Source organism: Lissotriton helveticus, chromosome 7 (assembly GCF_964261635.1).
Source record: "Lissotriton helveticus chromosome 7, aLisHel1.1, whole genome shotgun sequence".
NCBI lineage: Eukaryota > Metazoa > Chordata > Amphibia > Caudata > Salamandridae > Lissotriton > Lissotriton helveticus.
The window spans coordinates 1,035,017,258-1,035,042,201 of NC_136068.1; the positions used below are offsets into that span (position 1 = coordinate 1,035,017,258).

The window sequence follows — 24,944 nt, forward strand, 5'->3', positions numbered from 1 at the left end:
ACCACCCCAGTAAGACAGACTCGGAGTGGCAGAGTGGTGATGAAGCCCACGAGGTTCAGAGACTATGATCTGAGCGACGGACTGTAAGTTACAAACGTTTGTGTGGAAAAAAAGGGAGATATGTAGTGACGGTCTAGTTTATGCACGTCACGTCGGCGACGTGACGTGTGGGCGGCCATCATTGGCTGCGCGCGCAGATGCGTGCGAGTGGCGCAAAGAGCGCGAACAGGAGAGCAGAGCCGGCAACCAGCGAGGCTCGGCGCTCTTTAGGAGTGTGACTACAAATAAAAAGCAGTTAATGTAACCTGGCTCCTGAGTCCTTATTAGTGGCAACTAGCAACATTACAGTGCAGCCTGCAGGGTAATACGATAATACAATAACATTCAAAAAAGCTTTATTGACATGCTGTTCTCGAACTGTGAACTCACACCTCACTTTTCCCACTGCTGTAAGTACTTACAAATTGTTTATTCTGGTACAATAAAAGTTCTCGCTATAATCCTGTTGGGATTAGAAAAGTGAAGTAGGTTGCAGCGGTCTTGCAACTATTTTATGCCCGTTCACAGTGTATTCCAGTGCACAAAGAGGGGTCCCTCTGCAGTATTCGGGTTTCTTCTTAATGATTTGTACTTATGCCTTGTTGGAATTGTTCTCAGTTTTAGGAATTAAGAATCAGAACAATCCAGAGTGTTCCTTGTATTTATTGTGTTATGGTAGAATGTTGGGGCAGACGCTGGTTGCTGTAGATTGGCTGTGCTTGCCTGGGCCGCGCTCGGGGTTGTCATAATAAAGAAGCTACTCTACAAATGATCCTGTTTCCATCGTATTCACTTCACCCTCCCTTGTGAACTTCAGATACTTACGTAATTATGACTTATTTGGGCTACTCGTGATAAATTGCCACTCAAACTGTCACACATAAGCCACTGACATGACACATAACCACACTGAAAACCTAGACATGTCAGACATACGTACAATGAAAACTTGGCAGCTATGCTTAGGACGACATTTTTAATAAAGAGAACCCCAAAATAAAAGCATATTTTGCTCAAAAAGGGACATTGTTACTTAAATAAGACAACCTTTACGATTATGTCAGTGTGAAGGTAAAAAAAAACAGATTGCTACGGTCTCCTTACCCAATTATTGGCTTCCGTTTTTTGGCAACGTTGTTATATACATTTTTAGTTCGAACTATTTAAACCCTCACAAAATTGTGGACTGAGAGCCCGAATGCTCTGCTACGTCTCACACTCGGTTGCTCTTCTCTTTCGTCTTCCTCCAGCAGATGGCGTTGCTCCCCAACCAGCCTGCTCCAAAGCTTCGGTTCAAGCGCGTGGCAGGTGCAAGCAACCGCCAGCGAATGATGTAACTAAAGTATCGGCCCCCTAGCAGCTGGGCCATCACTTCCGCGTCGACAGACGAGGGACGTTTTTCTGAACAAGGCGTGTCATCTTGCCGGGGTGGGCTATTTTGTAACCAATGGCAGCATTCATGTTGCATGTTCATCGAGCTCTTCCTATAGCACGGTGCCTCAGCGTGCCAATCAGAGTTGACCAGATTTCCGATTGTCTCTCGTTGCCTTCACTTGCAGCTGGTGCGAGTGGAAAGCAGAGAGGTAATCGAATTTTTAAAAAATGTTTTATGTCAGGAAAGTTGGCATGTGACAAGGAGCGGGGCACAGTGGAACACGTGGGGGGCAATCCCTATATGGTGTTTGTAGAGGGTGTATTTGGATATAAAATCATGAGCCTTGGTACAGTGTCAAGCAGGATACGTGGCATAATTGCTACGGGGACTTTGGGATACCTGGTTTGAGAGTGTACACTACTTTTATCTCATGTGTGGGCTCTGTGGCCACCTAGTTATCACTCCCTAGCAAATGTATTACAGTAACTAAGTCCACACACACAGCACCGTCCTTTGTGTGTACGTGGTTCCAAAAAATAGACAAAAGTAGAAACTGTAATCAAAAGATAATAATAGCAGGACTTAAAATCCAACTTTTTTTTAAAGCATGCTCTGTCTCTCCATATGATTGGTACACATAATCTTGTGAGGACTATGGAAATAATGTATTTACTATCCACATGCTGTTCGAACTCCATTTAGGTATTGTATGTAAGCCTCGCTGAAACAGTGTTCTTTCTGCCAAGTTTCTGAGCTTCCTCGTTCGTGACCTTTTTATTATTGCATGTGTATTATCGGAAAAGGCTTGGAAAGAAATAGGATAGTGGAACGCAAACATATTTAAAATTAAAACAAGGACGTCGATGCTATACTTTGCTGTCGTGACTAATATATAGATCGTGTGTGTTCTAATAAAAATATATAATTAAAAATGGGGTGCGTTTACTACATTCTTGGCCTCCGGAGTTCACATTACTTTACATTGTTTTAGCAGTGCAAGCAAGAACAGCGTAGTTAATCGAATTTGTCACTTTATAATAAATGAAGATATTAAAGGACGCACATGTGACGTTGTATTTTTACGTAGACAGCAGTCCCCGCTTGAAATTCCAAAAGGAAAATTATTAGCTCTCCTTCTGAAACTTACTCCCTTACTTAACACCCCCGAACACAAGAACTATCAAGTGGATTTTTCTCTGGAACAGTTGGTTGTCTGCCACAAATTCAAGACAGTCGAAATCGTTTGTATCTGGTCGTTTGATTGGGAGCCCCAGGCCAAGTGATCGATCATTGCAAACTTACAGGTGACAGCTTAGCAAGAACTTCACACATTGCAACACTGGGCGTCAAGAATGCTTGCCCCTGCCCAGATAGTCTCATCTACACTGACTGTTGAGCTGCGTGTGGCTGTTCTTAAGGAACTGCTATTACAGTGTTCAGTACACAACAGTTCTCTCTAAGCAGCAAAAAAAGAACACATCCAACTGCTAAATGTGCAGTTTTTGGGGGGACTGTCGATGTGGCGAAATCCTTGAGCTTCACTGATGTTCTGGGGTGAAGCCTAAAACTCTACTGAGTGCCTCTTTCAGTTATAATGCTTGGATTGCTTGCCTGCTAATCAGCAGGTGCTACCATTTCCATTGTTTAAACAAGGCCCACTTTTCTTCTCATTATCCTGTTTGCATCTAGGAACTTGCCTCCCTCCCTGTTAATGGAGAGCATAAGGGCTACTGTCTGCTACAGTTGTGTTGTTGACTTTGGTTCCGAGTTAGACTTTCCATGATTAATTCACTTCTTCATGATCTTGTGGATTGCTTACCTTCAATACAGGTTGCTTGTGATAATTTCTCCAAACAATGACTATTGTCTTCTTGTGGAAGGTCTCAGCCTTAGACATGCAAAATGTCCTTCCCGGATTATGTTCTCTGTCCAGCACCTGGCCTCCTTCGTAGCGGTTGAGGTAACAAGCTCCATTAGTTCTAATTCACTCTATCATTGCTTCTTCCTCCTCAGTTGCACTTCATTTATCAGTAGGATGGAAGATGGTGACTGCCCGATAAGTTACCATGTCCTTGATATCCTGGTACAAAAAACTCATTCCTGGGTCTCAGATGATACATTTGGCTGGGGAGAACGTCATAGTCCCCTAAGAAATAAAAAGAAACGGATTATTATGTGCCCAACACTTTATCCTAAGGAATGGTTTAATGCTGTATGCAAGCTATTTACGTTCAATGAAACTCTTCGGAAGCTACCAATGTTATTAGTATTGTAACAGTGTCCACATCAGACAATGTTACATCAGTGGCCATCATTTGAAAGATTACTACAAGCGATCAGGTGTGGTTGCCAGCAGCAATGTAATTAAAAAAGGCATTGTCAATTTGGAATGCCTCTACATGGGTAATACATAACAGTCATAGCAGCAATGCCTGTGGTACCAAGGTAATAACATTTGCAAAAAAGTCACCTCAGTACCACATGATTTATCACTCAAATATTAGCTTTAAATATATTTTGGAAATTCAGCCATTTTGCTTTGAGTTATGAAAATAAACTAATTTTAATCTCTTAATACATACTCTCAATTTTGGTATACCTATATTAATTCAACCAAACAAAAGTTTCCACTTTAGTAGGGTGGGCTGCACACAGGAGAGCTACTTACACATAGCTGGAGGGCTACTAGTAGCTCTAGTACTACTCGTTGGAGAAACCTGTTTTAATGAATCACCTCACATTTTTCCGTAGTCCCACGTGCAGATAGATCAGGCTTACTTGATACCTTCCTCTCCAGGTGATCTAGGAAGTGTCATTCTTGTTTATTTTTACATTATACTGGAGGCCACAAATGCAGGTTTCCAGACTTAAATGTGGTACAGGAGCCAGTAGCACCCAAGCCAGAATATTTAGGTACAAAACCTAACTGTGGGGGGTTACTAATTTCAGTTGAGTGAAAGCTTCAAAGTTAATGCACACATTTAACATAACAGGTGTATTTGTAAAGCGCACGATTACCTGAAGGTGTCCTGGCGCTGAATAACAGATGTTTATTGTTACCCAACTCAATGGTACTCATTTTATCGACCTCAAATGGATGAGGCTGAGTGGACCCGCCAGGATTTGAACCTATGACCATGAGGTCTAACACAGGCCCCTGCAGTGGATGTATTAGTCCACTAAGTCACCAGAACTGGCAAACTCATTTTTATATAATAAAAACAAGACAAATAAGTCCTATGCTAATTTTTGCGCATTTTGCTGAGAAAAGTTGTAAATCACTGTCTAACCCCCTGGATCTCAACGTCTCACCACTGCCCTTTCTTCTCTCCCCACTGATAAACTTGCTTCCTCCCTCTTTTCTGTGTTCACTCTATCAACACCAGCTTCACTCTCTAATTTTACTTTTAGTCCTTATATACATTTAATGTTTTTACACATTTTTCACTCAGTCTTCACTATTTCCCTTCTGATCCATAGCCACCCTGTACCTGCGCGTGCTTCCACATCAGCTTTCCCAACCCATCCACTGTTGTACTGTCTCAACTCACATGATCTCCATTCACCCATTTTCTTTTCTCCCACTGTATTCTCACTATGTAAAATTAGAAGTTGCTGATTGTCTGAAAATGAAATAAAATAGTAAGGCTTAAGACTCATCATCTTTTATAATTATAAACCTTGTATCTTCTCTTGTTTGATCCTCGTTGTCCTCAAAGCACTAAATGAAGAATTATAACCTGCCATTATCTGTGCCATAGTGCTTTTCTTTCTGCTTGAGTTTATATATATATATAGAAACTAAATACCATAGCAGGAATGTGCATGATTTTACATTTTATTTAATATTGTTAATGTAACTTTATAAGTAATCTTTGATACCCCATTAGCTCTAATACTTAGCACACAATTGAAGACAATTTCTCACACAACTGTTTACACAAATGCACCCAACAAGTTGTTTCTAACCATGTGTAATGCTGCTCATGTAGTGACACAGTAGTAGCTCAGGAAAATGCTCATATGTTCCTTTGCCTTTGTCAGTGGTACTTGAGTAGGTCAAATACAGTAATGCAACTAATGCACGTCAGCAACAGAGCAAATACTTTTTCATAAGTATTGGCTCCAAAGATAGTGTTAGTCTGGAACCCTGTTATGACTAGTATTTTTCACAGTGGGCTTTACTTCTTTGGTAGATATTGAAGTCATTACCTCAGCTTTTTGGCATCAGGTAACTTTCTCTACTACAAGTAATGCCTAAGAAGAAAAATAATTTACGAAATGAGACAACAATTTTGACAGAAGGACGGTGGTCAGAGGTTTCCAAGTAGACATACTTAATTTGTACGGGCACTGCATTGTCAACTTTCAAGCAAGGCAGTAGGTCTTGATTAAAATAACGGCCCAAGTATGCAAAAGAGTCAGGTTTTCTTATGAAGACACTGCTATAGTCCACTCCCTAATATGTCAAGCCACAGAGTTGGACGAGCAGTCTGCTCCAACAATACATGAGGCTGTAGCTATAACTGATATTGTTTCTATATATTTTTTGATGTTACATTGTGCTTCAGTTACTTAGTTCAAAGCCAAATAAACAGCCATGCTTGACTTTGCAATTTCTGTAGCCCTGATATATCAGATGCATTTTCTTTAGCTAAATCGCTTCTAATTCCCTTGAATACTTGTCCATTTCCCCAACTTGTATGCCCTCTTTTCACATTTTTCCTTTTGCAAAGCTATTCTCGTAGATAGTCTGCTCATCTCGCTGCATCACATTATATATATATATATATATATATATATATATATATATATATTTTTTTTTTTGATGACTTTCAATTCCATTGGAATAATCATGCCTGTTCTTTGGTTCACTCCGTTAACTTTTCTGTTTGATTTGAGGCAAACTTTTACTTCACCCCTGTTAGTTAAAGGAATGCTCGACTAGATTCCTGGATATGCACACAAAATGAATTAGTTCCCTTTTTTGGGCTTTTTTTTCTGTTCAGTCCCACAACAAATCTGTGGACTCTGTTCTGAAGCATTCTTTTAAATCTGCTCTCCCTTTCTTTTTTAGGTCGAGCCTCAGGCATTGCTTTAGCAATGCTTGTTTGGCGAGATTATAGTAAGGCTTTCAAAAATGTGCCCAAACTGTGGATTAGGTACAGTTCATGTGAGCCAGGCGCGTGCACATCGCCAGCCACATCGCACATCATATGTCTGAGCCTCGGCATCAGACTTCAAAGGAATCCGCTCCCCCGCCACCCCCCCCCCATCAGACTTCAAAGGAATCCGCTCCCTCCCCCCACGCCACGCAATGCTGAGAGCTTGTTTTCTCCAGCTTCACCACTGACTCCCGTTTCGCACCCTCATTTTACCTGCTCCCTCCTCCCTCTTAATTTGCTCTTCACCCCACCTCCTTTCATCACTTTGTCCTCTCTGTCACCACTCGTGTCATCTCCCTGTTTGCGCGCTCCTCTTCCAATCCATTCCACTCTTCCCCTACGTTCTCTGTCTCTTCTCTTCCGTCTCAGACCGTTTTGCAACCAGTCCCATCTCTCCTTCACCCCACAATGTCTCTCCTCCGGTCCCCCCTCCTTCTGCTCACCTCTCTTCCCCTTCCCCCACCTGGCTCGTGTGCCCTCCCCTCGTCACATCAGGCTTACTCTGCCCCTTCTCTTCCCCTCTTTTACTGATACTATTGCTCCCACCCCATCCCGAATTCTCTCCACCGGCTGTTCTCCGTGAAGCCCCTCCCCCGCCTGCTATTATACTGTCTCCCTCAGGGTTCCGAGCCGTGATGCTCACCCCCAGTCCCTGACGCTGCAGACACCGCTCTTGAATGACTTGTTCTTTTAGTTTCCTTCTCTTAAAGCAGAGTGGTGTGTGTGCATATCTTTGCCACAAGGCTGTGTGAACAAGTGGAGACCCGCGACGGACCATGAGATGGTGCACCCAATTGTCGCCAGCCTCTGTCAGCAGGTTGTTGCGTGACCATTACACTGCCTCACTGTCTGATAAAAATTTTACTCCCTTTGTTGCAAGCGAGCATCCAAGAAGCAGCGTGCTCTGCTAGACGGCACCGTGTTTAAGTGGACAACGGCGTCGTAGTACTTTGGCAGAGTTCGAGACTACTTTGGCATTTTTTTATAAGCGATTTTCACAAGCGCTGCCATTTATTATAAGGGCACTTTTCACGACTTCTAAAGATGTGCCCCGCCCTCACTGACTTTTTGTGCATGCTACACTGCTCCTCCCTTGCTGTGTCACTTCTGCCAATTACAGCGCCCTGCCCTTGGCTCTGCCATTACAGCCCCCATGCAGTGTGTGCACGTCGAAGCGAAGGCGGTTCAGCCCGTGACTCTTTTTAGGTCTCGTGACCTACAATGCGCACTAGCGCATTGAGGGATCGAGAATTCAAGTGCTCAAAATCCTCATGAAACCACTAGCTTTTTGCTGCGGTTTTCATGAAGTTCACGTGGCCACAGGCACGCGCTTTTGGGCCATAAACTTGCATTTCTCCCCCCCCTCCCCAGCCAGCTTCCCCCAGGCCGTAGCAGCACTCCTCCCACACCAGCACCTCCCCCCTCCCACACCAGCACCTCCCCTCTCTCTCCCCGCAAACACAGCCTTGCCCTAGCAGCACTCCTCCCACACCAGCACCTCCCCCCTCCCACACCAGCACCTCCCCTCTCTCTCCCCGCAAACACAGCCTTGCCCTAGCAGCACTCCTCCCACACCAGCACCTCCCCCCTCCCACACCAGCACCTCCCCTCTCTCTCCCCGCAAACACAGCCTTGCCCTAGCAGCACTCCTCCCACACCAGCACCTCCCCCCTCCCAAACCAGCACCTCCCCTCTCTCTCCCCGCAAACACAGCCTTTCTACGTACATGTATTGTAATTGCATTGATATAGCGCTCGCTACCCCTGGCATGGCTTTGAAGCGCTTTAATTCAATACACGTACGCCACACCCCCCACACTGACTGGTGTGTCTATGCCCGGCTTCACCTCAGGGACAGTTCGTATGCTCCTCTGCAATTCTGGCTTTGCTCTTTCCTCGCCATCTGTTGCTTGGACAGGGTCACTGAAAGAAGCCCTGCAGACAGGGCCCCAGGGAGAGGAGGAAACAGGAAGTCATAGAAAGCGCCGCAATAAAAAGGCAACAATTATTAGCAGAGATAAAGTTATCCGGTGTGCACCGGGCGCAACAGCGGAGCCGTGCAGTGCACTGCACATGGCAGAGGTAAAGCCCAACACACACAGAGACAGGAGGTCTCTGCTCACCAAGCTGCAAGACAACCCCACACTAGGGATTGTCTAGGATGGGTCAGTGGTGCTGCAACATAAGGAATCTGGGTGCCTCGGGACCCTGCATCCATAGGCGCGCAGCGCTAGTTTTTTTCTTTACATTTTATATTTTTTTGTCGGTCCGATCGAGCTGCTAGCTCACTTTAAGCACAGCCTTCAACTTCTTTCCTCACCGCTACCGAGATCTGACCTCCTGTAATTACTGGGGTCAGCAACGCACAATCCTAGAGGGGCTCCCGTTGCACTCCCCAGAGGTCAGCGTATACTGTGATTACATCGACCCCGGCCATTAGCTCACCAGCACAACTGTACTGTGCGCCTACGGCGGTGGGCGCGAGGTGGGTAATAGCACGCCAGTATCGAATGAATGGCCTCACTTTATACCTCCATTTAAATGGGCGGCTAACTTCCAAGGCGAGCATATGTAGAGCGCTACACCACAGCATAAAGGCCCTTACAGGGGCAATGCCAAAGCGAGGCTTGCAACCCGGAGGTAAGTACCCTGTACCCTACAGGCTTTTTTTATAATTCACACCTGCAGTACGACGTTATTGTACATGTTTAAAATGCTTGAAACAAAGCAGCATTTGATTCTACGTACATGTATTGTAATTGCATTGATATAGCGCTCGCTACCCCTGGCATGGCTTTGAAGCGCTTTAATTCAATACACGTACGCCACACCCCCCACACTGACTGGTGTGTCTATGCCCGGCTTCACCTCAGGGACCGTTCGTATGCTCCTCTGCAATTCTGGCTTTGCTCTTTCCTCGCCATCTGCTGCTTGCCGATTCACATCCCTGCCCCCCCCCCCTCCTGCCTCCGAGAGCTTCAAAGGGATCTGCTTCCCCACCCACTGTTTCACACTTCACGGCCGCCCCCTCCCCACAGCAATGCCAGATTCCGCTGCTCTTTGTGGGAAGAGCTGTACACAAGCGCTCTTCCCCAAACCGCCTTAAAGACAACCTTAGGCGCTTTTTACGACTCGTCAACATATGGATATAAGGAAGGTTGGGAGAAGGTAGAGAGATCAGCTATCTCCTTTCGCCTGCTAGCGCCCAGAGGCAGCAAGGACAATCTAAAATACAGTATGTTTGAAACAGAGTTTGCATGGATAAAATTGCTTTCTAGGCGCTTCCTATGAAACAGCTTCTATGTGTTGATGAAAGGGAATTTAACGCTATGTTTATATGAGATGAGTTAGTAAATATTCCATTGCACACGAGCAGACAGTGTGCTCTGTGTTAACAAAGGAAGCCGGCGGTAACCAAGCATTATAGAAAGAATAATGTATTTACATATAACGCTGGTGCAAGACTCTCCCTATTTAAGCGCCATAAATAACCACTGCTACCCAGCTTAGATGATGATTGTGACAAAACATGGTAGAGTTCTGTGCCCGGCTTCACCTCAGGGACAGTTCGTATGCTCCTCTGCAATTCTGGCTTTGCTCTTTCCTCGCCATCTGCTGCTTGCCCATTCACATCCCTGCCCCCGCTCTCTATGTTACTCTTCCAACCAAATGCTTCCCCCCCCCCCATTTGTTTACATCCCCAACACCCAGCTCCTCCATCGCTGCTTCCTCTGAGCCTCTTCCCACTGAAAATAAAACAAGCATTGGCATAGACAATAGGTTTCGCTTTTGGGACCTTCTAAGTATTTTCTGATGGAGAGAGAGAGTCATTTTTTTAGACCCCCCCCTCTCTTCTTTCTCTCCCTCTCCCACTCCCTCTTCCCGCCCCTCCTTCCCTCACTCTCTTGCTCTCTTCCTTCCCTCTCTTTCTTTCTCTCCCTCTCTCCTCTTCCCTCCCTCCAACCCCTCTCTCTCTCTCTCTTTCTCCCCCTCCTTCTTACCTACCCTCTCTCGCCCCTTCCTTCTCTCTCTCTTGCTCCCTCTTCCCTCCCTCTTCCCTCCCTCCATCTCTCGGCCCTTCCTTCTCTCTCTCCCCCTCCCCCTTCCCTCCCTCTCCTCACTCTCTCTCTCCCCCCTTCCTTCTCTCTCTTGCCATCTTGTTACAAATGTCACAAAACGATGTTAATATTTCATTTCTGTTCTTGGATTTTCATCACAATAAAATGCACTGAACATAATCTTCCCAAAAGTTATTTACAAAAGTTGAAGCTATTGCCATTATAAATTACAATAACTTTTATTTAAGTATTAATTATTTTTAAAAAAAGCCATTGTTATTTGTAATATTAATACATCTAAGTCATGTAAATACAACACATATTGCAGTACAAATGCTATAGGTGTCACGTTTGCAAAAGTCAAAACTATTGGCATTGTAAATGATAAAGCTATTAATTTCGCAATTTTCAAAACCAAAACATAAATCAAAATTGTGTCATTTACAATACCAATACCTCAAACTTTCCTAATGCGAGACCTATTGCATTGCAAATTACAATTGCAAATAACAATGCCTTTTATTTTTGTTTTCATTTTAAAAACATAATGGGCTTTGTCATTTACAAAAACAATAGCTCCAACTTTCCTACTGCGAGACCTATTGGCAACGCCAGTGCTTGTTAAGCTGTGTGTCCCTTCTGCCACTTAGCATCCCTGCACTCTCCTGCTCAGTGTGTAGTGGCTGTTGTGGTTTCGCTTCCCCCACCTCCCAACCCAGTTGGCTCTGTTATTGCAGCCCCCGTTCTGTGTGTGAGCTTGGTCAGGTAGGCGTTACTGAGGAGCTTCCCCTTAGGATTCCCTTGTTTGCCCAAACCCTGTCCCTGGCAGCAGCAGTTTCAAGTTGAATATGTGTGTTCCTCATACCCAGCAGATGCCGAGATGCGAGATGTCCATCAAGCTAATTAATGTTCTCTAATTATAACTGATTGGCACATGCAGTGGTAGTTCGGCAGACTCAAGGCTAGCAGAGATGCAATATTAACGTATGTGGTTTTCATTCTGTTAGTGTCACGGCGCAAGTAATAAAACAGCTATAACGTCCATGTACCGGGTCATTGTAGGTAACGCACGGCTGCCTGTTTATTGTCTCCGTCCCTGGGGCACGTTCGCATCAAAGAGTCAGTTAGGGTTGCATTGATACTGCCAGGACATTCTTGACACGACGGTTGTTCTGAATGGACAGATGACGCGGTCCTCCCTTGAGTGCAGACGTCGTTTTGTGGCAATTCTCACAGCTTTATTAGTTTCCCTGATAAACTGATTCATTTTACCAGGCACAAGTGACCCCAGAGTGCCTGCCATTGATGGTTTATGGATCATGATGGAAGACTCGTTCAGAAGGGGGTAAAGGGGGTAAAGGTTCCACTCTGTTTATCAATAGTTTGATTTGGACCCCAACTCCGCTGACAGAGAATTTAACGACTGGCTAGCCCTTCCCCTAGACAGTCTCGCTCCTCTCACCAGTACCCTAAGACACGTCAAACGGACCACTCCCGCTCCCTGGTACACACCCGCTCTCAACGCCCTCAAGAAGGAGTGCAAAAAGTCCGAACGTTCTTGGAGGAGAAACAAGGCGACGCTGGAGAAAAGTGCGTATCAATCATCCATGAAAGCATACAAACGAGCCCTTCGCGACGCAAAGAGTGCCTTTTACGAGGAAAAAATAAAAGGTTCCTCTTGCTCAGCTAAGGAGACCTTCTCCATCCTTAAAGAGCTCCTCCATGTCCCCGACCCCCCACAAAAACCCATGGACCCCAAAGCAGCGGAGGAAAAATGCGTAAATCTGGCCTTCTTCTTTGACGAAAAAATCAAAAGAATCATCACCTCCCTTCCTGCCACTAAACCTGACATCACAATAAGATCCAAGGAGTCATCGTTGCCACCCAATAAGCCGCATCTAGCGGCGCTCGGCCCAGTCACAGAAGAGGAAGTGATGGCCGCACTCATTTCAACTAAGAGTGGAGCCCCCAGTGACCCAGTGCCCGTACGGTTCGTCAAAACCATCCCTCAGGCCATAGTCCCTCAATTGACAGCCCTCATTAACACCTCACTGGCACTAGGAGAAGTCCCCTCGAACTGGAAAGAGGCTATCGTCAAAGGACTCCTCAAAAAACCATCGCTAGATCCTGCCGACCTATCCAACTATAGACCCATCTCACTCCTCCCCTGGATAGGCAAGGTGGCGGAAAAATTAGCAAATAAAAAACTATCACACTTCCTGGAGTCAAACCATCTCCTCAATGACTCCCAGACGGGCTTTAGACCAGGTCAGGGTACGGACACCGCCCTCCTGGCAGCAGTAGAAAAGGCCAGGGAAATTATCGACACAGGAGAATCAGTGGCAGTGGTCCTCCTGGACCTGAGTGCGGCCTTTGACACGGTCAGTCACCAGGTCCTGATTCACCGTCTCGATAATATCGGGGTGAAAGACAGGGCACTAAAATGGCTCTCATCCTTTCTCTCCCGACGCTCCTTCCAAGTATGGGAAGGTGAAAGCCGCTCCCCCTCCATTCCCCTCCAGTGTGGCGTGCCTCAGGGCTCTTCCCTGAGCCCCACGTTGTTCAACGTGTATATGGCCCCACTGGAGGAACTGGTGTCACCCTTTGGAATATCTATAGTTAGCTATGCTGACGACACTCAGCTGGTGGTAACGCTCTCCCATCCCAAGCTAGAGCCCTCCAATCTCCACGACTGTCTAACCAGTGTACATCAGTGGATGGGTGACTCTGCCTTGAAACTAAACGGCTCCAAAACAGAGATCCTGCTCCTAGGGCATAACATCACGAGCCTCCCCCCGAACATCTGGCCCGCCTGCATGGGTGAACCCCCCACCCCCAAGACTGAGGTCAAGAGTCTCGGAGTATGGCTAGAGACGGATCTCACCTTTAGGACACAGGCAAGAAAGACTGCCGGCACCTGCTACGGACTATTGAAATCGTGCAGGAAGGTACTTCCCCTACTGCCTTTCCAATCGCGTCTCCTGCTGATCCAAGGCCTAATTTTATCGAGGCTGGATTACTGTAACGCCATATACCTAGGATCTCCAGAAGCCACGCTCCAAACTCTTCAAAAAGCCCAAAATGCCGCAGCCCGACTCCTGACTAACACCCCGGCAAGAACATCTGCCAAGCCCGCACTGAGGACGCTGCATTGGCTCCCTATTAGGGAAAGAGTAACCTTCAAGGCCCTCTGTCTGGCCCACAAGGTACTGCACAATGCTGGCCCTCCGATCCTTGGGAACTGGATCACACCTTACAGACCCACAAGAGCGCTCCGTTCCGAACATGGGAACTTCATCACGATCCCCAAGGTGAGGAAGGCCCGGTTCGGTGGCCGTCGCTTTTCGGTCAATACGGGAAAAAAATGGAACACACTCCCCCTGAGCCTCAGATCAGAACCAAACCTTCTAAGGTTTAGGAAGGCCCTCAAAACCCTACTTTTTCCCTGAGCCATCCCTCCCACTCCCGACTATCTTCCACTGGTGGTAATAGGTTCAGCGCTGGGATACCCCCTGGGTGACTACGCGCTTTAGAAATCTTTAAATAAATAGATTGCGATTACCGGACTAACAGGCATTGCCACCTCTTTCAAGCTATGCATCCTTCTTACTAACCTGTGGCTGCTTGCAGAATTGGTGCAAATGCAAATTCCTCTCTATATTTTTCTCTCAATCTGTTATTTCTTTTCACCTCTCTATTCTATCTTCCGTCTCTTTCCTCGCATCTCTGCCTCCCTTCTCTGTACTTTTCTCTGTTCTCTTTTTCTCCCACTCCACAATTCCTTGCTTCATTTCTCTGTCCGTTTCCTCTCCTACTCTGCTCTCTCGCCTTCCCTATCATTGACACATAGTCAGTCCTCAGGATCTTCCCGTCTCTTCAAGTCCACACCCTCGTTAGCATATGCTGTCATCTTCTCTCCTCCAAGCCCCCACCACCCCATTTCTCCGGGCTGTTTATACATCTGAAAACTTGTTTCAATTTCGTCCATCTATGACATGAACCTATTTACATACCACTCTGTACAGTCGTAGGACTTATTTTTCCATACTATTTTACTAGCTACCAATGGGTAGACCAACCTTTCATCCTTCCAATGCTGGTAAACGGAGTCCTAACTATTATGTGCAAAGGTACACTAAGTGTTTGTGGTGTAGTGCTAGTTATCGGCACGTTTCAGAAATATGAAGTTGCAGAAATAATAATATTAACCTATCTACTGATGGGGCTGTTTTAGCTTGAGAAAGTAAAAAAAAAATATGTTTCTACATTTTTGCCTAAAAAGGGGGTTTCCTTGTCCACCACAGCTGGAGTTAACATATGTGAGGAACGTAACCAAACACAGACACGCAGATTAACACATACTTAGTAACACACAGAAAGCACAAACACTCGCACATATAAAACCACTCAGAAACAAGTATAGGAAACACACAAACACCATACATACCCAAGCACCAAGGATACACAGGCACACAATGGTACGCAATATATTTATATATACAATAAACACAATTATGCCAGAACACTTACCTATACGGACTCACAATCACGCATACAAGACTCAGGCACACACAAACACACACAGAACGGCACCAAAACGCAGGTCAACACACACACATGCTACCACATTTACAGTATGGGCATAAATATTCCCTGCGTTTCTCTTTAGCACCAGGACGCACAGCACCCAAGCCAGTGCAGGGTGTATCCCTGCCCAGCTCTCTGGGTGCAGCAGGACGCACTGCATCCAAGCTATTTCAAGCCACAACAAGCATTGGCATAGCCAATACGTCTCGCCTTTGGGACCTTATAAGTGTTTAGCCATGCAACAGTTGATGTTGCACCAAGGATATTGTGCTGCATAACTAAATACTTATAAAGTCCCAAAAGCAAGACCTAGTGGCTATGCCAATGCAGAACCGGTTTCTAACCCCAAACAATCCTTGACAACAACTGACGGAGAAACCGGCAGCTCTGTTGTGTAAACACAACTATTGTAGCGTGAAGGGGCCAGTCCCCTCTGAACATTGGGCACCACCACATCCACCACCACCGCATCCACCACTCCTGCTTTCACCACGTCCACCACCACGTCCACAATCACCACATCCACTACATCCACATCCACCACCACTACGTCCACCACCACCGTGTCCACCACCACCATGTACATCACTACCACGTCCACCACCACCACACCCACCTCCCCCACCACCACGTCCACCACCACCACGTCTAGGACCACCACCTTCACCACCACCACATCCACCTCGCCCACCACCATGTCCACCACCACTACCACCACCACCACATCCACCACCATGTCCACGACCACCACCACATCCACCACGTCCATCACCACCATGTCCACAACCACCATGTCCACCACACCCACCACCACCACATCCACCACTACTACGTCCACCACCACCATGTCCACCACCACACCTACCTCCACCACCACTACTACCACCACCCTGTCCACCACCACCATGTCCACCACGTCCACCACCACTACTACCACCACCATTTCCACCACCACCATGTCCACCACCAAGTCCACCACCACCATGTCCTCCACCACGTCCACCACCACCATGTCCACCACCACGAGGCCACTACCATGTCTACCACCACCACCACGTCTACCACCACCACCACATCCACTACCACCACCACCACCAAGTCCACCACCACCATGTCCACCACCACACCCATGTCCACTACCACGTCCACCACGTCCACAATCACCACCTCCACCACTACCACCATTACATCCACCACCACCATGTCCACCACCACCACCCACCACCACCACATCCACCACCACCACATCCACCACGTCCACGACCACCACCACAAAATCCACCACCATGTCCACTACTACCTTGTCCACCACCACTACGTCCACCACCACCATGTCCACCCCCACTACGTCCACCACCACCACCACGTCCACCACTACCATGTCCACCATGTCTACCACCACCACGTCCACCACCACCACGTCCACCACCACCACGTCAGTCACCACCACGCCCATCACCACCACGTCCATCACCACCACGTCCACCACCACCACGTCCACGTCCACCACCAGGTCCACCACCACCAGGTCCACCACCACCAGGTCCACCACCACCAGGTCCATCACCACCACGTCCATCGCCACCACGTCCATCGCCACCATGTCCACCACCACGGCCACCACCACGAGGCGACCTCACTCTATCTATCGCCCTCACTCTATCTATCTGTCGCCCTCACTCTATCTGTCTGTCGCCCTCACTCTATCTATCTGTCGCCCTCACTCTATTCGTCGCCCTCACTCTTTCTATCATCCTCACTCTATCTATCGCCCTCACTCTATTTATCTATCTATATATCTATTGACCTCACTCTATCTATCTATTGCCCTCACTCTATCTATCGCCCTCACTTTATCTATCCATCTATCGCCCTCACTCTATCTTTCTATCGCCCTCGATCTATCTATTGCCCCTCTATCTATTGCCCTCACTCTATCTATCTATCTATCGCCCTCACTCTATCGCCCGCATTCTATTTATCTATCGCCCTCACTCTATCTATCGCCCTCACTCTATCTATCCATCTATCGCCCTCACTCTATCTATATGTCTATCTATCTATCTAGCGCCCTTTATCTAACTATCGCCCGCACTCTATCTATCTCCCTCTATCTATCTATCGCCCTCACTCTATCTATCGCCCTCACTCTAGCTATCTATCTATCGCCCTCACTCTATCAATCTATCTCCTTCACTTTATCTATCTGTCTATCGCCCTCACTCTATCTATCGCCCTCACTCTATCTACCTATCGCCCTCACTCTATCTATCGCCCTCACTCTATCTATCTGTCGCACTTCATCTATCGCCCTCACTCTATCTATCTATCGCCCTCACTCTATCGCCCTCCCTCTATCTATCTATCGCCCTCCCTCTATCTATCGCCCTCCCTCTATCTATCTATCACTCTGCCTTTATCTATCTATGGCCCTCCCTCTATCTATCTATCGCCCTCCCTCTATCTATCTATCTATCGCTCTCCCTCCCTCTATCTATCGCCCTCCCTCTTATCACCCTCCCTCTATCTATCGCACTCACTCTATCGCATCACCACAGCATCACTCAGCACCACTCAGGGACATCACAACATCTCTATGCGCTACCTCAGCATCACTGAACGACACAGCATAACTCGTCGCCACCACAACATCACTCAACGCCACCACAGCATCAATCTGTGCAACCATTCAACAACAACTGGTTCAAATATGTTCTCTAAATGTTTCAAGCTTTATTACAAAAGTCACAAAAATATGTTAATATTTCACTTCTGTTCTTGGATTTTTGTCACAATAAAATACACTGAACATAATCTTCACAAAAGTTATTCACAAAAGTTTAAGCTATTGCCATTATAAATTACAATAGCTTTTATTTAAGTATTAAATATTTAAAAACCACATCCACTACATCCACATCCACCACCACTACGTCCACCACCACCGTGTCCACCGTGAGGCATATTTGACATCCAAGACAAACATTGCCCCCGACACCCAGGGGCGACCACCAAAGAGGATTTTCAAACACTATTGGTGGTGTTCTGAAAGGACATTGTTTCTCTCAGACAAGACTTCAGCAGAGCCCTAACCGACCTTGACCAATCCCAGCACCACATGGAGTCGTATTTAGACTATGTGGAGGCTGCCGTAACAGACCAAGTGCAAGAACTCAACGAACGCACATCACGGTTAGAAGCGTAAGAACGGTGACAAAGCTTCCTGCAGGACAAGCTCAACAACTTGAACACTTGCTTGCGCCACAATAACATCTGAATTTGTGGTATAGCAGCATCAGTCTTTGCTGCGGTCCTGAAGGAAGGGCACCTGCTCCAGCTCGCAAATGATGCACCTATCCTCCTTGACCGTACTCATAGAGTATATTCTGCCTTCCAGCAGCAGAACTTGGCCTCCAGCATGCTCACTCAAGTCCACTACTATCAAACTAAGGAGAAAATATTAAAGGCTGCATACCAGCCCAAATCTTTAACCTTCAGGGGCAACGCCTCTTCAACGACTTATTGGCTACAATACTGGTGAGGTGCAAGGAGTTATGAGAAATCATGCAGCATCTTCAAAAAAAAATACCTTATAGCTGGGGTTTTCCATTCCTGCTTCTTTTCACTTAGAAAAGTGCCATGTGGCGAGGACTCTGCAGGAGGCGCAAGCGATCCTGGGGCTCCCCACCCTATTGCCATCATCCTAGGACCAGGGCCAAGTTTCCACAAATCTGACGGACCAAGGAGGGGGATGTCGCTTCCAATCTTCTTGCCTAAGAAGGAAGGCTGCCCAAAAGCAACGCCACCAAAAAGACAAGGAGCACTGCCCATCATCCTCAGGAGAAAAGAATTTGTCGTGAGGTAGGGAGACTGGAGTCTTTTGGTACCAAGAACATTGCTTGAACACACATGGGCGACGCGACATGCTGGCAACCTTTTTCCAAGTATTCCACGAATAGGGGGAATAACTTTTGACACCACCTGTGTAGCTAGCCCTATTTTCCTTGATAGTCATTATGTTAACTTCAATTTTACAGTTTTATATGTTGTACCCACAGTCTACAGCCCCACCTGAGTCCCCAATTTGTTCTATCCCTTTTCCACAGGTTTCCCAATCGTATCCTTCCCAGATGACCTGGTTCGCTTCATAAGAATGGCTAAACGCTTCTTATACTCTATCGAGACATATGACCACCACTGAAAATGTACCACACGGGCCTTGCCCCCGCAAGCATCCAATGTTGGCCGCCACCACCACTAAACTCAGCCCAGACTAGTTGGAATCTCTCCACGTTAGGTACCTCAATAACAACATCATGCCATCCTTGTCAATTGTGTCACTGACATAGATGGAATAAACTCCCCAATAAAGCTCTGGGCATTGCACCAATTGCTTAAAGTTAAAGAGGTTGACGTGGCACTATTATAAGAAACCCCTCCACTAAGGACGAACTTCGGATGTCTGCGATCCTATTGGTATTACACACAATTCCATTTAGTCTACACACTAAAACCAGTTAGGGTAGCCATACTCATTCGATGTGATCTCACCTTCCAGGTCCAAAACACTTATATGGACCACGTTGGCCGCTGATGAGCATTTGGGATCTTTCAAGTTGATCTGGCATGCTATTATTTCCTAATATGATCCAGATAAAGACATAGAGAATTTTTATAGAAATCTTGTCCCTAGAATTGCTCACATCCTCACTGGCAAAATGTTGATAGGAGGCGATAACAATACCACACTGGATCCTCTATAAGACCGATCCTACACTAGGCATGTAGACACTCAAACACCACACTCACTACTTCAGGATATCACTGAACTTAGATTTTTAGCCAAGGGTGCCACCACCATCCTGTTGAGAAAGATTTCACATTTTACTCACGTACAGAAAACCTACTGCTGTATCGATTACTTCTTAACATCTCAATCCTATATTCCCAACCTGGTGGACTCGTCTATCGATATCAATTCTCTGTCCGATCATGCACCCATCTGGCTTAGGATAAACACCCTTACACCATGGAAACCTTTCCGAAGACCCTGTATAATAAATAAAATAGCCTTGCGATTCCCATATTTCAGGGACCGCAATAAGGACACAATAGAAAATAACTTTGCAGAAAATTACCCAGGAGAGATTAGCCTCTCTACCATGTGGGATGTACTAGCAGATTTGGAACAGCAGGTCTATTAAGCTGAACAGAGGCATAAGCAAGGGGAATTCACCAGAACTCTGATAGAATTGCATAAACTTAGGGGTGAATTGAACCACCTTCAAATGAATGAGGCAAGAAAGAAGCTCCTATATGTATCAAATCTATTACGAAAAAGGCAGACACTCTACTGGCCTACAAACTCCTACAGGTCGTTACTCGGAATCACATAAAAGTACTGAAATATGAAGATGGTCGTACGGGGGGGGAGACCGCAGAAATTCAAACTATCTTTCATTGCTATTACTCAATATTATACCACAGACAGGAGCTAGACGCACAATCCCAAGACAAATAGCTTGGAGATTTTCATCCCCCAGTCAACGCAGACAATCTACAGTCCCGAAAGATGATATCTTGGCAGACTATGTACACAAAACAATAGAAAGCTTATCCCCAAGGAAATCCCCGGACCTGACGGCTTTACGGTCACCTTTTATAAAGGAAACGCCTCACTTTTGCCAACACACCTCGCAAAAGTATTGAAATATTTTCTGGCGACAGGGAGGGTAATGCATACGATGATGGGATCCCACCTTCTCCTCCTTCCTAAAACCAAGTAAAGACCCAATGGCCTGCACATTGTGTAGACCGATAGCCCTCCTAAATTGCGATGTGAAAATATGTCCCCTATATTGGGACAACACCTTTATCATATTTGGCTCCACCTAGTTTCTCCTTATCAGGCATGCTTCATTAAAAATCGTCAGGCCAACGAAAACAAGGCAGAGATGTCCCTTATCCAGTGCCTAATTTGAGCTGGGCTTTTCCGGTGCTCGGCACCAGCACTTAATTGTCAACACCGGGGGAGGGGGGGGGGCCACAGTGGTCATGCCTCAGATATTGCATGACTCAGGCATCTGTAAGGTGTCTCACCCAGATAATGACCATCAAGAAGACAATGAAGTCCGCTGACCACAACCTGTACTGTTCCCCACATACATGCATGACTTAGCCACTGTGTAATTATGTCATAGTAAGAATGTATATCTAGCAATGTCATTGTCTTGAAGATATCCCGATGTAACTGATAAATGTGACAGAGTGCTCATTCTTCTGCGCACCTTGCAAACCATTGTAAACCCCAAAAGTAAAGTTGTTAAAAAAAACAGACACCATTTGGGCAAAACAGTACCCAGCTCAAAACCCTTGAGGCAACAGGCATCAGGAGATATGGCTAACGTGACAGTGTCAGGACCCATGATCTTGGAAAACAGGAAGGCTATTTTTCAAATGTGAATAATGAGTAGAGAACACACCCTTTTTGTGTTGACCATGACGATCACCTGATGAGCAAAAGATACCCTGATTCACATATTGCTTTTTCCCCCTTTGCAGTGCTGGTTGTCCTTCCCATTCAACTTGTTGCACCTGGTCGTAGCACGTGGTAACCATGAGCGTCGGCTTCATTGGAGCGGGCCAGCTAACCTATGCCCTGGTGAGGGGTTTCACTGCTGCAGGTATTTGTGTTTCTTATTAAGGGATTTGTAGAGCACCAGTTACACCCAAGGATTTACAAGCTCTGTTCATCAATCACTAAAGAATTATTGTAATTTTTGCATTGGGGGCATTAGAATAATTGAACATTTAAGATTCAGCAGGGCATCAGCTTTCCTGGGGCAAAGTCTCCTCAGTGGTCATAAAAGAGTAACACAATGCCTCATAGTTGGAGCCAGGCCTGCAGACTTGTTTTACATTTCTTCCTATAGTTCTAATACCAGCTAATAAATACATTGTACAGAATTGAACTTACAAATACTGTCAGTAACACTGATGTAAATATCACGATACTTGAGCATTAGTGATTCTTACAGGTGATGGATTTATGTACCGGAGTCTAAAGTAATTTATTGCAATGCAAACTGCTCATATTGTTACCCATCCATCTGTCAGTAAGTAGCGCACTGCTTTCACATTTTTCCATGTAAGTTTTACTTGTCACACAACACAGTTCATATGTCCTACACATATTACACTGTATGCCTCAAACGGTTGTATGTGATTTAATTGAAAAACAATGTAATGGAATACCATTACTGAGAAGCCATTTTATCTAAACTGCTTATGGAACTTTTCAGAGTGAATGGCATTTACCTTTCATAGAATGTCTGTTTCGTTGAAATTGTCTTTTGAATGCTTATTCTTTAATTGTAAATGTAATGGTTGTAGGGCTTACTTTCAGAAACAGTTTGGTCGGAGAAATTTATTTCAGTGCTTTACTTCAGGGGACATTATTTCATATTTATATCTTTTCCATTGTATTACAGTTACTCTGGATGCTTTAATTCTCTATCCCATCACCGCCCCTAAACACCATCAATCCCTGCCCCCTAAAACACTTCACCATACTTAAACTACACTCATCCCTAAAGCCTAAATAAATGCTCTTTATACCTCAAAAATCTACCATACCTGAACCATAAAATCACTTACTATCCCTACTCCATCCATTCCTGAACCCTAAAACCCCGTTCTACGCCTAAACTGCACCCATTAAATACCCCTTAAAACACCTCTGCACACCCAAACTCCAACCATTTCTGAACCCTAAGAAACCCGCACCACCTATCCATGACCCATTAAAACTCCTCATCATCCTAAATCATCATCCGTGAACCCTAAAAAACCTCTACATCTAATCTCCACCAATTTCTGAATCCTTAAAACCAATCACCATCCTAAACTCCACTCCATCCCTGGCCATAACAATTCTTCACCACCTAATCCTCTAAAATTGTCACTTAATCCATGGATGAGGCCCTATAGGGACTGATGATTTGTATGCTTATGTATACTATTGTGACTTGAATCGTGTAACAAAAACCATTGCCCACGCCCACTGAAACAGATGAGTTGTTGGAAATATTAGGAGATCAAGAGTCCTTTGACAGATGTGTGCTGGCAGAATGACCTTACCCCGGTTGGTGTTCACCACATCAGTTAGATTGTGTGAATTCTGGATACTGACCTTTGGGTTAAATAATGCCCCTGCACTTCCTAGAAGGTATGACATAGTGTCTCAGCTGAACTAGAGAATTTCTGTGTCACCCAACTAGATAATATAGTCTTCATTTCCAGTTGGATAAAAATCCCGTTGGTTCTTCGGGATAGTGATGCAGGCTTTGCAAAGAGCCACACAGGCCATAAATGCAAATATGTGCCACGTTGACGGATCATAGTAGTTTCCCTTTAGCGACACGTGGAGTATGGGAAGATCCTACCTTTTGATGTCAAAGTCCAGGCAGTGCCGGACTGGGGAGTCCCATTACCTGAATTCCGATGAGAGCCTTTCTGGTCTCAAATGACCTCAGTGGTTTTCCCAAAAATGCCTTTGAATAACTGTGGGACTATATTTACTCGATTAACATGGAGGAAGTAGCCGAAAAAGTGTGATTGAACTGCTTAGTTTCAGTCTGCTTTAACTGACTTAAGGAGTTCCACTGCAAATTACCTCTACTTTGGAGCCCTGTCTATAATCAGTCATATAGTATAGTGGATGCCTCAAATAAGATGATTTGCCCTATTCTGTCACATCTCAGTGACAATGTAAGAGTGCATCCAGTGGTTTTAGTCTTGTCTGCTGCTCTGCTGCCCAGATATCACAAGCATGGGCAAAGCAAATTGGTCTCAGCAATCCGCGAGCTAATGGTGCTGCCAATGCCAATGTCTTTTAGCCATGTTGAATAGCAGCCCCCCTGCTGTTCAGTATGGCGGAATGCCATGTAAACGCAACCTGTAATTAAGTAGTGTCACTCTACTGTGCCTTAAAGATTCACCTAGCATTGGGATTTTCTGATTTATTTGCACCCTTTCAAATCACTCTGCTGACAATATTGCACATCCGAAGAAAAAGTGGAAGCCAGCTTTCAGACTACACAGCTCTCCCATTGCCTTACTTAAAAGATACCACATATTCTGTTAATGCAACCTACACTGCACATACACCCACAACTCATAGAACATACAAGATTCACCAGGAGAAACTGATCAGCCTTTACTGTGACAACTTGTCTCATCAATGAGGGATATTGCGGAAAAGACTGATACCACTAGAATTGATTTCCATCTGCCACCAATCTACATCCCTTTCAAGAACCGGTAAAAAAGTATGATGTAGGGGTCAGTCTTTTACCCATTTTAGGTATTCTTTGGGCACATAATGCCTCCCTCTTCCATATTGGTGGTGGAGACAGTCAGCACAACTTAGGTTCTCTAGAGTGTCGGTTTCGAACTCTACGTTGTTCAACATGAACAGGTTGCGGTCATACTAAGTGCTGAGAATGTCTAAATCCCTGAAGCCAGTGGCTAGGACCAGTAGGATGTTAAGTCCCTCCAGCTCAACCCTCTCTTCTCCCTGTTTCATACTGCGTGGGATGACCTTTGAAATGATAGGCAGCCCTGTAATTCGGTACTGTTTTTCCCTCCAGTACCTTCAACCTTATGATGAATGCTAGCATCCTTGTGAAAGTGCTTTACTTCCTATCTGACTTCTGAAGAT

General features: G+C 45.7%; 1 protein-coding gene across 1 annotated transcript in view; it reads left to right on the forward strand.

Moving 5' to 3' along the window:
* The first annotated feature begins 1,493 nt into the window (after positions 1-1,493).
* Positions 1,494-24,944, forward strand: part of PYCR1 (pyrroline-5-carboxylate reductase 1) — a 109,084-nt gene continuing 85,633 nt past the window's right edge. Inside the window, exons 1-2 of the mRNA XM_078653792.1 lie at positions 1,494-1,622; positions 21,785-21,906. Coding sequence (XP_078509918.1) covers positions 21,840-21,906 — 67 coding nt within the window. The 5' untranslated portion in view covers positions 1,494-1,622; positions 21,785-21,839. The remainder of the gene's footprint in view (positions 1,623-21,784; positions 21,907-24,944) is intronic.